Source organism: Myzus persicae, unplaced genomic scaffold (genome assembly GCF_001856785.1).
Source record: "Myzus persicae strain clone G006 unplaced genomic scaffold, MPER_G0061.0, whole genome shotgun sequence".
NCBI lineage: Eukaryota > Metazoa > Arthropoda > Insecta > Hemiptera > Aphididae > Myzus > Myzus persicae.
The window spans coordinates 361,940-379,459 of record NW_019102330.1 but is presented as its reverse complement, the minus strand read 5'-3'; the positions used below and the strand labels follow the sequence as shown (position 1 = coordinate 379,459).

At 28.1% G+C, this 17,520-nt stretch overlaps 1 protein-coding gene across 1 annotated transcript; it reads left to right on the top strand.

The window, feature by feature from the left end:
• The first annotated feature begins 10,736 nt into the window (after nt 1–10,736).
• On the top strand, nt 10,737–16,271 carry LOC111031893. Its single transcript, XM_022312008.1, has 3 exons — nt 10,737–11,035; nt 13,205–13,498; nt 16,016–16,271. Exons 1-3 carry the CDS (start codon nt 11,012–11,014, stop codon nt 16,085–16,087), a joined length of 390 nt encoding a protein of 129 aa, XP_022167700.1. The 5' UTR covers nt 10,737–11,011; the 3' UTR covers nt 16,088–16,271.
• The last annotated feature ends 1,249 nt before the right edge of the window (nt 16,272–17,520 follow it).

Genomic DNA, 17,520 nt, shown 5'->3' with positions numbered 1-17,520 from the left:
TAAAAAACTAAAAAAAATCAAAATTCCAATTGTTTGTAAACAGCAATATTGTATTAAGTATATGAATTGAAAATATAAACAAATGATGTGAATTTCAAATATCTGCAATTATTGGTTTTTTATTATAAAAAAATAAGTAAAAATTACTACATAAGAAATGGAGTAAATATCCAATGTTGTCAAAATTTAAACATAAAATGCTTATACAATTTTAATTCGACTTTCCGGTAGAATTTTTTTTTTTGGTAAAGGCAGACAAACTTATAGGAGGAATCTTGTATTAAGTTTTAAAAACTTAGATGTAAAACGAAACATTTTTATGAATTTCTAACTCAAAATATTGTGCACATTTTCGTGACTTTTACTTATTTTGTCAAAATTCAAAGTTCAAACTCTTATGAAAATTTTTTGTCAAAATTGTATGGTTTATAGAAAGCACCGTTATAAATATTTAGTAATAATTTCATGTATACCTATTTTATTTTTTTTTTTTTTTTGAAAGTTTCATCAAAATCCAAAATCGATTTTGTCGAAAATCGGGTTTCCGTAAAAATTCGCTTTTTTTCCTTAATTTATTGGTTTGTTTTTCCTGCCGCTTTTAAAAACTATTGAGAATTTTTTACTTTTGACCCCTCGAAGTACCGATACTATTCACATTTCTACCAGAAAATATGCTTGTCGAAGAAAATCTAAGCACTTTTACTCCCAAATTAACGTGATGACAGAAACAAAATAAATAAATTGTAAAATCAATACATTCCTCGCTCCGCTCGGAATTTAAAAGAAATTAAAAAGTTAAAATTTACATAACTTTAATTTTTTAACTAATATACACCCAGGTTTGAATAACTACAAAATTTTAAAATATTTGAACGCCTGTGTCTATATATTTCATTACTATTTATTATATTATATAAAGATACCTGTACTAGTATAATAGTATATTTTTCATAATCACTCGTACGGGGTGATTACTTTTTAGGATAGTGAGTTTACCACTCTATGAACATTTTTGTTTTTTGGATACAACTATAATATAATGTAATATTAATATATTATAATAGAACAATGAAATATATATAATACTAAATTAATAGCGTCCTGTAACAGCTAACTTTGAATTAAAAAAATTTATAGGTTATAAATTAAAATTGTGTCTTACGAGTAATCACTTATAACGGGTATTTCTAATTTAAACCGCAGAATGAATGTCTATTTCAAGTACTTAAAAGTAGGTTATAATTATACAATTACCCTACGATCAGGGAGCAGAAAAACGACGACGACGAGCGGCGTTTGTATATTATTTGATCTCTCGTATTTTATGCATTTGCTCTCAGAAATAAAATATGTGTCTACATATGGGTAGCATATTTTTCATGAAATTAAAATTTTTATTTAAAAAGTATGAAACTAAAATTAATTACTTTAAACATCGACGCTTTCGAGCTTCGGCAGAATTCCTGATATTGTGTGTGCACTGCGGAATAAATCAGATATACGACTGAACTTAAGTCTGAAAATATTGAAATTGATTATGAAAAAAAAACCGTACGGATCGCTTCATGTTCCTTGTTCATGTCTGCAGCTTTGCTAACTGAAATTTTAGATCGATTGCGTCTTTGCAACTACTTCGACAATCGCCACGGATTGCATAATAATTTATACTACGTCAATATAATAAAACCATAGATTTATAGTATATTACAAAATTGTATACCAGGGAGGTCCGTGTTTGAGATTTGATCATTAAGATAATGAAATGAGGTATGACAATAACCAGAATAGTTTATAATTTTAAAATTTAAATTATAACAATATATAAAGTACCTATTATTTTAATAATTAATTAAGGTGGTGTTTAAATATTCGAAGCACAAGCATATTTTTTTTTAGAGTTATTAAATAAAAATCTTATTGTAAATAAATGTGATTACTACTTTCTAGATTTAACATAAAGGTATTCAGTGGCTAATGAATCACATTTACCGTATACCGACTATACCAGCTATAGTTTGTAAAATTCCAAGTTAAATTTTTTCTCTGAATACTGTCAAGCACGAAATGAATAATTAATATGTTTTGTATTAATTTTGAGTGCATTGGTTAGGTATATTTTAAGCTATTCGAGAATATTTAAAATTTAAAATGTCCTTATTTAATTTCCAATTGATATTCAATAATCAGCAGAGCGACTTTCCCAGCTTTATAAAATAATTTGATGTTTGATGTACGACGGCGTCACTTTAATTCGCGGTTCGACCACAAGCAGACGGCATAGTAATATTCATATATTTCTCAACATTTATATAAACTAAAAATAAAAATTGTTGAATTTTGCGGGACATAAGAACTCCCGTGTACTATACTACTGTATTATGACTAGTATGTACAACACTATTTATATCTATTTAATTGTATAAATATGTTATTATTCTGCGACTTGGATATGCCGTCGTCGTTTGTGCTATAAGCGTATTTTTTTGTGTTGCGCGCTCGGGAACAAAAAATATGCAATTACTTCACCCGGGTAGCAAATTGTCTGTGATGATAAATTTTAATTTTGAGACTAAAAAGTAAAATATGTAAGTCCCAAAAAAATAGGTAATCAAACTTACGTATACATCGACTCTTTGGGTAATGTATAGCTGCAAGGCCATATCTCGAGTGCAGACGCCATATCAAGGAACTTCTTCATCAAAATCCGAACTGAAAAAATCAAGATTTTTTTATAAAAATTACTTGAGTAGAATGAAATATGTGAGTAAATGTTTATTGTTGCCTTACACATTTCTCTTTTGTTCAATGAAATTATTAGAATTGTGAATCGTCTCCGATGAGCGAACGACGATCAGCTTTTGCCATAGATGATAGATATTATAATATAATATGTCGTTATCAGTTTTCGAGTTTTTGAATTCTTTGGATGACACGATACATTTTTTATTTCAGATTCCAAAACATAATATTATTCGGAGTGTTTAAATCTATACAATACAGAATACGGAACTCTGCGTACAGGCCATTTAGATATTAGATACACTAGTGTCGGGAGTCCATTTTTTTGTCCGGCATCTCACAACATTGTTTTTAGTCTTAACGGTTAAACTAGGTATAACTTAATATAAAACGCTAGAAGCTTCAACTGTGCTACGTCAAAAACTATACCAAGTCCAACAATAGTTTTAAAATCATCATTCAGCAATTTTAATGATATGGAGTTTAGTTTGAAAGAATACAGTGAAGTAAAAAAACTAAATACACAAAACTAAACTGTTTGGGATTTTTAAATGTAACGAGAATTTTAGTGAATCATTTATTTATTGAAACAGATTAAATTATTGAATATCAAGATTACCTACTCATTGGCTGACTTGCAGTGTAGTCTGACAATTGACAATAACAGGTATTGTATAAAATTATTTCAAAATAATATATTATTTAATTAATTGTTTTAAATAATTTTTAGATATATATTATCCGGAGCAGTTTTTTATGGACATGATCATTATATAGCGTATGTAAGCCGTGTAAATAGATGGGAAGTGCACAAAGATTTGGCAAAAAAAATTAAAAGTACCCCTAGCTCAACAAAAATATAACCACATGTAATTTTATATGTGAAAGAGTAAAAAAAAGACATGTACATTGGTACAAAAGTCAACTACAGCAATAAGAGATGTATTTTTTTAACTAAACAAAAAGACAAAAAGGTTATATTTTATTATTTTTAAATTTATATTAGGCGTTTGTTACAAGATAAATAAAAGTAATAAGAATCAATAATTAATTAAGTCAATTTTATTTTTTTCAATTTTCCTTTTACCAGTAATTCTATTATAGTGACATGACTCCAGGATCCGGCACCAAAATGAGAAAAAGTCGGCGAAGGATTGAAACAGTCTGGTAGCGAAAAATGGTTTTGATGTATCGACCTGACGTTTTGTAATAATCGACGAGAACCATGAACCACGATTTCTAACTTTAATAATTAAAAATTAATAAAGTAAATTTAAAATGAAGACAATTTGAAGATCTGAGAAACATAATCTATTTATTAGCAAAACAAAAAAAAATTGTTATTAATTAATGTGAGCTCTTATTTGATGACCATGAGCTTATAATATTCAATAACCCATGTTATGTTCCTACAAATATAGAGTAAAAAGAATTAATAAATACATTTAAAAAAATAAATTATTAATTTTATTCTATATTAAACAAATATTAAATAGTAGCCCGAAATATTCTGTAAAATACTTCTGTAAGCAGTATATTTCAATTGTGTTTTACATAATATAATTTTAAATTATACTATAAACTATACTTACGTAAAAACACCAATGATTGGTATAATTTTTGGACTCGAAATTATAAATAAGTTAGCGGCTATGTGCAAAATGTTAGCAGCATATTTCAATTCGTACCTCAAAAGGGGGTGTAGCGTGAAGTCGCCCCCATCTTATATTTTTCATACCGTGAGGGTAATTTATTTGCAAATATTTGCAAATTGTTTGCAAAATGATAACATAACTTAATCTATTTAATAATCTATTCATATGGCCGTCGATGAACTTTTCTGTAACTATTTCACATAACATAGTTGCAGAATTATTTATACTGCATGAAACCCAGAAAAATTATGCTGATTTAAAATGTATGATATCTTAGTTATTTATTAACAAGATTATGAAATTAAAATGTACCAATATGTTATTGATATTGTAGAAAAAAAGAGAATTATTAATTAATTTTCTTTTATTTATGTGAAGTGTGTTAATATGTATTTTAAAATTTTGATCTATCGAGTATTGCAGGTTTAGGTGCAGGGGGGTGTGGGTGGTTGCCCCCCCCACAACTCAGTGATGCATTCACAGATTTAGCACCCTGCGTTTTAAAGGTCTATTTGCGCCATTGCATATAGATAACTTAGAAAACGATAGTTTCGTTGAAGAACTTATAGGGTCAGATACTGAACAAAATTTATAAACAGTTGAACAAGAAGTGATTTCACAAATATTAGTTACTGAAGATGCAGAAAATGAAAAATCTAGTAATGAACCATTATTTAAAAAACCAAGAACAAACCGAAAAATATTACCCAGTGAAAGAGTGGTGGAACCAATGTTTCTAAAGACAAGAACTCAACCAAAAAAAATTAATGAGGATACACCTGAAATTTTTTTTAAGTATTATTTAAAGTATTTAAAATTAAATGATAAAAATCAACGTCAGTTCAAAAAAATTGTATTAAATACCATTGATCAGCTTTTCGACAGCCAAGAAACGTCGTATGAAATGCCAAGATACAATAATGCGCCACATTCTAATATTATACCTCATTTATCATTTAAATGAAAATCATTAACCGCAGAAATTTAATGCAATTCAGTACATTGCGAATTCTCCAGAGTTCTCCTCGTCGGATAGTTCAAGTTCTTATATTTTGCATTATTACAGTTGATTTTTCATTATAATAATATTTTATATTGTTAAAAATTAAGTATTATTAAGTGTCAACTTATTTTATTATAATAGTATTATAACAATAAAAAGTAATACGTTCAAGAGAATTCGCAAGTCTAAAAGAATTATTTTTATACTCCCTGCTATATTTTAAATTCTGAGTGGAACGAAAAAATGAAAATGTAAAAAAAGTTGGACAAGTGGGTACCGCTCTGCTGTTCAGTAGTTGTCAAGCATGTCGTTGTAATGGATATGTTATAATTTAATTCAATGATAAATCATTGTATAAGATAAAGGATTTTTTTTTTTTTTTAAACACATCATTGTAAAATCAATACATTATTTCGCTATGCTCCGCTCAGAATCTAATATCTAATTATTTAGAATTTGTTATTAACTTACCTCAATATCACCAATAATTTCTCTTCTGGAGTGATACTTTTTCTGAAATTAGTATCAGGTTTACGAATTTCATCGTTAAGTATTAAAATTTCTAAATTTACATTCGTCATTTCGAAGTTCATGAATAAAATATTTAATTGTATTATTTTCAGTTCGTTTCAAGTTCAAAGGATGAACCCAAAGTTTTTTTTTATTTTCTTCCTTTTCAATTTCTCTTAAAAGAAACCATAAAATAGGAATAGCAACGTCCTCCTCGTCGGACGACATTTTGACGACTACTTGATATATTTTTATTTGACTATGTTTTATCTAGTGAGCGATAACAATGCTTTATTATGACTAAAGCAAAATGACTAAATATGACTTACATTTCTTCAGTCAATTTTACTTTACCAGTGTGCGCTCAGTCTAAGATTTAAAAACTGCGCTTATCATAAAGGTATGGAGAGGTACGAATCACTTTTTTGTTTATAAAATGAAAGGTTTAATCATTTCTACTATCAGTTATTTTAAAAGATTTAAATGGTGAACAAAATTTTCTGAAGTTGGTAGATCGTTATTGTATTGGCCCAACTGATCAAGTAACATTTACAATAAACGACTCAAAATACGATCGACGTATATGCTTTTACAGACGACAAAAATTGTACTAAAATTACCTAGATATTGTTACTACGATAAATTGACGGAAGATATTTATACAGTTGATAATAATAATTTAAACACAGGAAATTGTTTGGTATGTTCAGAAATCAGAAGAAAACGACGAAAAAATGGTTTGATGTTCAACATATGTGATGGAAAAATCCATGTAAGTTGTATAATATAAAGAAGTACACTGTAATCTTTTATTACGGATGATCAAAATGAAGACTAATTCAAGTACAGAGGGTACTTGTTGGAAACACGACTTGAGTGCCAATTTTAGATGTTGTCGTATTGATCGAGGACGAGGAAAAACTCATAATGTTTTGGAATGTATTTTGAAAATTACAGACGATGGATTTTATAGTTTTTGAAATAATGCAGGTACTGTTTGATTGATTATTTCATATTTAATGAATTTACAGTGATGAGTGTGTTTTTTTGTGACTGTAATATTACCTTTTGGGACAGTAAAAATGCCTCGATTTTCTTCAACACCATTTTTTTTTGTTAGGAAAATTTAAAACAAGGATTCTCACAAATAGTTCATACTGTAACCAAAAAATATCTAAACAGTAATTTTTATGGACATTTTAAGTTCAAATTTTGACGAAATTACATGTTAAAAGCAAGAATAACGATTTTAGTTAATTTGTTATAATTTTAAAATATTATTTGTGGGTACTTGAGACTTTTACAGTAAATTATTATATTGTATACAATAATATACACACAATGACATTTTCAAATATTTTTATTGGCAACAATTTACTTAAACTACTGTAGTAGGTATTCATGCCAAATAGTAAAATCAATTACTTAAATCATAATAATACCATACAATTCACTTAGTAATATCATAGGTTGACAGACCGTCTTCACTCAGAATCGTTTTTCGTATACAATGATTATTGAATTCAAATTCAACATATCCATTACTGTGACTCTGACTCACCTTCTCTCTAGTCTCTAGACACCTAATGTACTTCAGAGCGTTACCCACTTACCTGCTTTTTCGTTTCATTGCATTTTTATGAATGCATTATATCCTGTAATATTAAATTGTTGGGTACTTTGTAATAAATATTTTCTCGTATAGGAAATGTATGTAAAAATAAATATAATATCATAAAGGTACTTCTAAAATTGGCCTGGTATTAGCTATTTTATAAAATACCAATGGTATACTTAACTACCGCGCTTACATGAATGTAAAGAGTCAATATAGGTTGCTTAAAATAATGAAAATCATAAATGTAATTTGTCCAAAAATAACACCTCACTACCTGTACATAAAATTCAATTTGGAAAATGAAGGCACTGATGAGGATAATCATGTATACTGAACTATTAAGCATACAGTCATTTAGAATAGTCAATAAATAATAACTAATATGAACCTTTAATATTTTATGAATTAATTTTAATACAGATGACGATTTGTTTTTATTATGTGATAAAAATATGACATTTAAGAATGTAGCACCTATAGATAGACTATACCCATATATGAACTCTGTCCAGCGGGAGACACCCCGCGGACTAACGAATATCTGCTCTGCTCATCCCCACTCTATACCCTGGCATAGGGCAACCGATTTCGATGGCAAGGTGGCGTGTGGGGATGCGCAGAATCAGAGTGTTCTCTCGCTGGACAGAGTATTATAATTTATAGGTAGGCAAGTACTTAATTAAATCTGATTACTTTTTTGGGAAATTAAATTTACAAGAGAAAGGAGCTAATTTTATGCGTCTTCATAGTTCACATTATGTTGGATGAAAATATGTCTATTACATTTTAGCAATAAAGAGTCATCTCAAAGATTTTATCAGCCATTGAACCTTTCGCTTATTAAATAACTGACTTCCTGCAATAATTAATATTAGCAGGACAATTATTATTTTCACACTCTGTTTGTAAATTTTCAATATTTAATAAAAGTGTCGATCCTATAAGACAGCCAATTGCCAAAAATATGGAACACTGTCACTAGTCTTGTACTCTTGTCAAGTGTTTCCTAATTTCAATACCCATTCTCATAACTTATGTAAGAGGATATTATAATATGTTGGTAATTGGTAGTACACTAATGATTAATACGCACTCGTAATAACTATAGTCTATAATTAGCCATTAAGTAGAACTAATAGCAATTATTTTGGTTATAAATACTGTGGCCCGCCGGGATTTCGACATTTGACTATATATAGGTATCACGAAGGATAGGGAAACGTTAAATCACGGTGGTGGACCAAACTGTCGATAGGTATAATTTGTTTTGATCTAGGTCGTCATTCGTAAATTCTAGGTATATTAATAATGATAAACTGGTCATTTGCAGTAATTAAAAGTTACTCAAACTATGTATAAATCCAACAACCATCTTTTATTTATATAAATTTTCCGGTTTTGTGTCCAAATTCCTAAATGCGTATCATGGAAGTTACGCTTTTTAAGTGTTTTAGTCATAATAATATAATAGGAGAAAATCTTAAAAGTTAATATACGTTCCAAAAACCTATACTGGGATATTCGCTATCAACTATAATAGGATCATCAATATTATTGCATTTTGGAGTTTCTATTTTCCCCCACTATATTGTATTAAACCAGGTAGTCAGCATCTAGTTTAAAACTCTTTAATTTCGTTTTATTTTCGTGACGTAACATTCTTATGTTTTGAATTTGCGTACAAAAAAGTGGAATATCTTTTTTTGTCATGTTTTAAATTATTCATACGTACCCACTGCCTACTTTCATTTTCTATCTGAAATTGTTTTATCTACTATAGTGTAGTTATTAATTATAATAAAATATTTTATGTAATATTACAAAAATATAGATTTTGATCATATTCATACATTTTAGTATAATACATTTACAAAAACTGTGTGTGATTATAGCGCATAGTATATAGGTGAGACGTAACCAAAGATTTTTTATATAAATAAATGATGAATAATAAAATATAGCAGTACGAAAATTAATAGGTACCTACCTGCTACTAACAACTATTAATTCTTTTGAATAATTTTGAATAAGGTGATCGTTTCTACGAACCATTTAAACAGTTTCAAGGACGTCACGGTGAATTTCGAACAATGAAAATCATTGCCAATAAACTTTCGAATTTAACGGAAACACGAGTTTAGTTGTTGTATAGGTATTACAGGTGGCCCTGTCATCGCCAATGCGCAAAACAACCCCCAATCGACCCGCTGGTGTACCGAAATTGCATATCCAAAACGCCGACCTCGGAATTATAAATTCATCATCGGAACTATAGTATGGTATAATATTAATTATTATCATAGTTGATAAGTATTTATTACTAGGGCCGATATTCGTATGCATTTTAATACGTTTATTGATTGGTCAAAAAATTCAATAATTTTCTTCATAACTTCATAACTTAACGATTTTGTATTCAAAATAAAATGTTGATCATTTTTGAATATTTTGTAATTTTGCAATTTTAAAGTATAACTAGAATTTTGTAACTTTCAAGACGTCTTACACTCAATGAATCGAGAATCGCAACATAATTGTTCAAGATTTATGAATATCAGCATTTAGCAGGCCGTAAAGACTGCTTAAGCCGAAAAATTTTGTTTGGTTTTTAGATGGGGAGAAATTCAAAATATACTGAAATAGTGAAATACCAGTATACCATATTATCCTTCTTTTTAATCAATAATTTAATTAGTTTGATGTATAATATATACAATATAATCGTTTAATTTAAAATTATATAGATTAGAATTTATTATTGTTTTTTTTTTTTAGAGAATTTAGATAAGGGAATATTTTGGTAATTATTAGGACAAAACCACCGCATACATGATACGTATTTAACAATAAGTTATTTATACGTAATATAGTTTATTGCGTAAGTATTCCAAGATGTGCGAAGTTAGCCGTCTATAGAAAATACGTCTCGTTTTTAAACGCCTACGATCGCTGTATAAGGCAGAGAGGATGAGTTGTAAAAATAAAAATAAATCACTGATTGTAGGTTTGATATTATATTATTGTACAGCGTTATTATTATATTATGTGTTTTTCGTTGATCACGTTCCACGTCATAGTTTATTGTGGTGCACATGCGACGAATAATATTATTATTAAAAATTATAACGATGCCTGTTATATACCTATATACATTATATATTTTGTATTGTGTGTTTTATGTTGCGCATTATGATACGTGCGAGACGGTTATTACTGTAATCATTAATCGCTTGCTTTAAAAGTATACTACTCTAAACATGGTTGCGTAAACGATTTATAATACCGTTAACGTGTACGATGTTGATGATATCACAAGGAAGAAAAGAAAATACTGAGAGAGAAATTTAAACCACTTTCACTGAAGTTTAATATTATGTTTATTATATTAGTATAGCAAAAATCACGGGAACCGGAAGGTGTGGGAAATATACTTTTTACGATTCCTGCACACTGGTCCAGTGCGATCTTCCGTCCGCATCAAGAACCATGCAGATCACAAGTATACTATCGGTGAGCTGGATATTTATAATAACTTATATTACTGATAATTATTTTTTACCTAAAAATAAAACAACTGTCTCTCATTGCATACGTTTTCCGTTTGGCATGTACTGCAAATGGTAATAGAGTTCATACATAAATATGCATTTTGGGCAGGATACACGTTTTTTGTTTTGTTAAGGTTTTCGTTGCCAGGTTAATTATTAACAAAAACATATTTATGATTCATAGATTTTCCTTGCAGAGAAAAAATATCGAGTAGCGTGCTACTTTTTATGTAATGTTACATATATTTTCATTTAACTTTCATCGTTTCTTTAGTTGATATTTAACTATGGATTGTATTAGTTATACGAACCTAGTAAATTAATTTAAATATAGTTTGATTAATTATTTGCTATTAAAAGAATTTTTAAAGTTTCATATTATTGTATTTCGTGTTATTGTTGTATATTTTTTGATTTTTCTAAATAAATTAAATTATTAGCAAAAAAATAAAATGTTAAATTATTTAAAAAAATTGTATTCAATTTATTAAAATATATTTTTATTTTATTTTTAAATTTATTTTTATTAAATATCTACTAGAATTATTAGTTAAATTATGAAGATTTGAAGTTTTTATAAGGATGTTGTTTTTTTTTTAATAGTAATAATACGAGATTTTTAATTTGGATTTTGTAGACTTATTATTTTTTACAAATTTGTTGTAGTTACTTAATTCAATGGAAATACCTATTTCATGTTGTATTTGTATAAAATTGTGCATTTCAATTTTAAAAAGTCATTTTACTGTATAGAGCTATGTAGATTCCAGTTTTTTAATTTTTTATACTATATAAGGTTTCAAAAATATACTATTACATTTTTTAGATTTTGTTGTTTCTATAACAACAACTTATGAGAAATCTATTGTACAAATATCAAGAAAAATATAACTTACACATTTCTGTGATTTTAATGAATTTCGTAGAGATTTGTACCTCAAAGGCTTATAAAAAAGGTGTGGTTATATATATTTGATACTTTTTAAGAATATAGGAAAAATTACCCAAGGAAGGAATACCCACGAAAAAATGTCCTGTGAAAAATACCCGATAGACAAAATACCCGTGGTAATAATACCCGAAATAAAAAATGTTCGTAAAAATAATGCCAATCAGAAATAAATATTTGAAAAAAAATAATTATGAATATATTTATAGGTACATTGGAAAAATGCATACAATTATATTTTACATTACATTGAGTAAATTAAAAAAAATTGAATATAGTTATATAAAATAATATTGTCACAATAATATAATAATAATTTAGCAACTTTTATAAAATAATAGACGTATGTTAATAATTATTAATATCCTAATATATTTTTAAAAATGTACTAATATTGAAAACTAATAAAATAAAAATAAAAACATAGTATATTATGGCTATTTTAAATGTTTTATCACATTGCCTATTGCATGTAAAAAGTTATTTATGGTTCTATCTCCGTTATTATATTCAGCAGTTAATATATTAAATTTATTTTGAATATTTTCATAAGTTTTTTTATGGTGGTTGTCCTAATTCTCTTTGTAATAAATGTATTTTGTCAAACACGACTTCTAAACGCATTTTTTCAATAAAATAAAATATGGATGGATGTGTTTGATTAACAAGTTAAGAAAACGATGGTTCCATCCTTCTGTTTGATTGTTTGTCCGTTCATTATCATTTAAAGTGGTTAAATGAACATTCCAAACAGAAGGATGGAAAGGAGCCGGAATGTTTTTAACATTAATTTTTTTATTCTTACCTACCTAATATTTTGAGACAACTTTTTTACTAAGGCGGATCTAAATTCTTAAATATTTTACGAGGTCGTTTCATCCAGCATAACTGCACTTTTTAAAAATTCTAAGCCTTTAGTAACATGATACGTAAAAATGCTAATCCACCAAACAAAATTGATTAAATGTATGATATATGACATAATAATATGATTTGAGAAAGATTTGAGCGTGCTTTGTTTCCTTTTAGTTTTTACCACTAAAGTTTCCGAAAACACGTTAAATGTTCGTCTAAGCACATTCTGCTTACATTATTCGTCATACTTGGTCCGAATATATATTGCGAGTGTGCGCAGTGTCCTTAAAGCCTATAGGATAATATAACATATTTTTATCACCCTAGACATTGGTGCAGACGGCGGTCGCTGTGTTGATGATGTCGCAGAGCTGTACAAAAGCGGCTCCGGCCGAAGGGCTCACGCCGTTCGGTTTCCTCATGGCCAGGGCTTACGGACAACCGGCCGTAAACCCGGTCATGCGTCACATAGCATTCAAGCCCAGCGATGGGGCCAAATTCCGGGAGTCTTTCGAGAAAAAACACGGGCCCCGCGGACGGGACCTGATTGACAGCCTGGGACGGGGTTCGTACAAGATTGGCGAGGCGACGGCGGTAAACCGATTGCCTATTGACATCGCGGTGAGCTAATATTATTGATACTCATACCATCGTGTATCACCATAATCATCGTTATTGTATGCACGTTATTAGGTAATTGTAAATCTGTATCGATAACGATTATATCTACACGACATGTATTTTGTATATATATAATATGATGAGTAGGTTTGTGGGTAGGTGATAGGTGGGTTCATATGATGCAATACAAATATAATATAATTCATTATAATACACAATAGTACTTACAGCGAGACATGTTTACTGTTGAGTTATACATCTGATGACTATGTAATATATAACCTATACCAACGCCGAATACTCGACGATCGAGATTTTTTCGTTCACATAAAACTTTACTTTTATACTGAATTATTCTTTTAACAGTAGTGAATATAGAGAATACTCACTCAGCACTCTTCATCATCATCATCATCATCATCATCTAGCTCAATTTTTGTGACTGTAATAAATTAAACTAATTTCTAATGATTATTCGATTTTTTTATCGACAATCTACATTTTTACTTTATTACCTATAGATACTCGTTTAAATTTGTATCTATAAAATAATGTCAATTACCTCAGGTAATTTACCTGTATTATTACTGAAAAGTTTTAACAAACCGAATAGAGCGCATCAAATATACTATTGTACTTAAAAGTTAAAACTTTGGAATAAAAATAATTATGGTTTGATATTTTATAAAATTATAATATTGTATATTTGTATTACCTATATATTATTTATATTAGTTATATTTATTTACCTTTGAAATTTCAAATTAAAAATATTATCTAAATATTATCTTCTAAAAAAATAAAAACTTAAAATATGATAACGATAACAAACAAAACTAAGACTATTTTCAAAAATATTGTTTTGCAATAAATTAAAATTATACAATACAAAATAATATTTTCAAAAACGTATATAATTTTCGAGATAATGGTTTACTGATGAAAGAATCACTCAGTATATTATCAACCCACTATATGTACGTATGTTGTTTAACCCGACGATAATACGCCACCGAGTTAATTATTCAAATAGTTTAATATTAACAATCTTATTCAAAATGTCGTTCAATTGTAGTTGGTAACATACGGTGATTTATATTTTTTTTTTAACGATATTGATTTATCGTTGATGCAATAGTACCATATCTAGAATGCCATATTGTGAGTAAACACAAAAACATTTCGAGCCGTATACGATTTACAATTTTAATTTACGAGTCATTGACATTATTAGTATGTCGTAGACCATCATAATTTTATCATAGCATATGGTCTAATATACGTATGCTGCAGCAATCAGAATAGTAATAGTTAATGCGGATAAAACTCAATAATCGATTGATATGAATTATCGTATACCAAGTGAAATCATGATAAACAGATATATAGGATGGATGCATTTTAATTTGTATCTACCTATACATATATCCGATAAAAATATAATATGTACGTATATTATTATGTTTACTTTTTTTTCCATTCAAAGATTGGTTAAATGATTATTGATGTGTCTCTCTCCAGTCTCTACTTATATCTGTCACTTATAATCCTCTTCAACTCCCAGTATGTTCCTATTCCCGTATATCTACCATCACTTGCTTCAGAAGTGGAGTTCTAGGCCGTCTTCTTCCAGGTTTTCCTTCGATTTTTTCTCTATTATTGTGATTATCCAAGGACTTTTCCATTATTTATACACTGTAGTGAAATTAATGTCTATAATCATATACGCCGTATGCATTGCCTATTTTCCCGCGATTAAATCATGTTCATAAAAATTATATTGTACACAACCAACAACGAAATAAAATATTGATTTAGTTGCTTATTATGCTGATGCATAAAACGTATGGTGCAGGTATGCTTACCCATAGTATGTCCACCATAGAGTTCATGTATGTAAATAATTATAAATATTTTATTATTAGGTATACCTCATGTACCACGGTCCACGGCAACTGCTTAATATTATTTTTGTACCTGTATACAGTTTAAGTGGACAGAGTAGAAATATACAAAATTTTAAATATCTACTACCTTAAGAAAATAACTGCAGGTGGAATAACTAAAACGAACAAGGAAAAAACTCATCGAATGAGGTTTTAACGGACGTCTTGCAACAGGTGCAATTACTGTAACATACGGCGAGTTGAAGTTGTTGTTTGTCACGAATCGCGTTATTATTTATTATTGCAATAAAGTTCATTTTTATCTTTTCTTTTGTTTTATCATTCTACGTTTTTCGGTAGCAACACCTGCAAATACTTTAAGTACATCATGTTCGCATAATACAATGACGATGTATCTATGTAAAAAAGAAACTTTTTAAACACTTACAATATATACATTATACGTAGGTATGTGTGAAGATATGAAATAATGATAAAAATGAGTTGTAATAAAACTTGTTTACATGATTTCACGAACATACTAGTACACAATATATATTTATAAGACGACACTGCGTTATATGTCAAGAACTTGAAATGTTATTAAAAAACGTATTTTTTACTGTTACAGATCGCAGGCGAAGCTTCCAGAAAATCTTTAGTAGTCGTGAATCCTTCCGAAGCTCTACGTGAAAAACAATGATTTCAACAAAGCCAAGGGTAAAAACAAATTTTACTCCTATAAGTTAAAGTGAATATTGTTTTAAGTGCACCGTCATTGTGCACATACCTTTTCGATGTTAAAACTAACAGCACTATACCTATGATTTTGATGAAGATCGATTGCCCAAAACCAACGTATAGACGATTGATTATGTAGTGATTATTATATATAAAATTGTATAAACATGTATTTCTGTTGATACCTATAGGTATAATATATGTTATTTTATTGGCGAGAGCTAATTTTTGTAAATACTCGATAATATTGATGAACAATTATTATACGGACATATTATAGGTACCTATTAATTATATAGATGATAATATATTATTATATTAAAAACTCTCGTTATAAATTAAATGCGAGATAACGATAAGTATTAATTAGGTGTATACTATATATTATTTTGTACTATAATATTTTTACTATTCAATTGTGTTACGTATACAACTCGAATGTATCTATTATAAATATACATATATAATTTGTATGATGTAATTATTTAACATTCAGTTGTAGGTATTTGTATTCATTTTAAAAGTATAATTATTAGTGTGATTGGTATTTAATAATATCTTTGTGAATAATTATTTTAAGGTAATCAGCGTTATTTGTGCCATTCGTGGTTAGGTTAAGTTACTTGATTAAATATAAATAAATATTATGTTTTATATGAATAAATGTTTTTTTTTTAGTTTAAGATAGTTTAAATGTTACTCTCGTTTCAAGCAAGCCAAGATAATATGAAAACCAATTTAAATTATGAGATTGTCCAGTTCAGTTGAATATTCAAACTGAAACATTAAAATATAATTTATACAGGTAATGAGTGATTATACAATTTTTAAATTCTGTTGGAATTATTGAATACTATTTGACGAACATGACAATTTTTCGTTACTTAATATAATATTAAATGTATTATTTTTGTTAGATAACAATTCGATTTTAGGGACTTTTAACAGCTTTCTGTTTTAGCCATTTTTTAAATTTTAAATTTTAAAATAATTACACATATCGTTCAAGTATTTAGCTTCACAATATTGACTCAATTTAATATTTGAATTTAATATTTGAAGGATAGTAAAAATTGATAATTTCTATTATTACTTTTATACCTTATTCAGAGTCTATATACATATTAATATATTTAATTATCATTTATTTTAGTATGATAATATAGTATTCAAGTACCTAGATAATATATCATATGCTTATATATATTATATATGTCTATATTATATTAATGTTGTTCTGCAGAAAATACGCATGGCACGTTGTCACTTAACTTGACTGATAGCGAAAACGAAAAGGTCTATAGTAGTTGAGACGGAAATTGATTTAATAAAGGCCGATTCGGAACAAATATTACTCGTGCTCTTCTTGAACAGTTTGATGAGGAATTACGTGGT

Bases quoted from the DNA above. Each gene is read 5' to 3' on its own strand.
- LOC111031893 (XM_022312008.1), top strand. From the start codon at position 11,012: ATGCAGATCACAAGTATACTATCG. The intron at 11,036-13,204 runs GTGAGCTGGATA...TTATCACCCTAG, and splicing joins AGATCACAAGTATACTATCG to ACATTGGTGCAGACGGCGGT. The intron at 13,499-16,015 runs GTGAGCTAATAT...TTACTGTTACAG, and splicing joins GATTGCCTATTGACATCGCG to ATCGCAGGCGAAGCTTCCAG.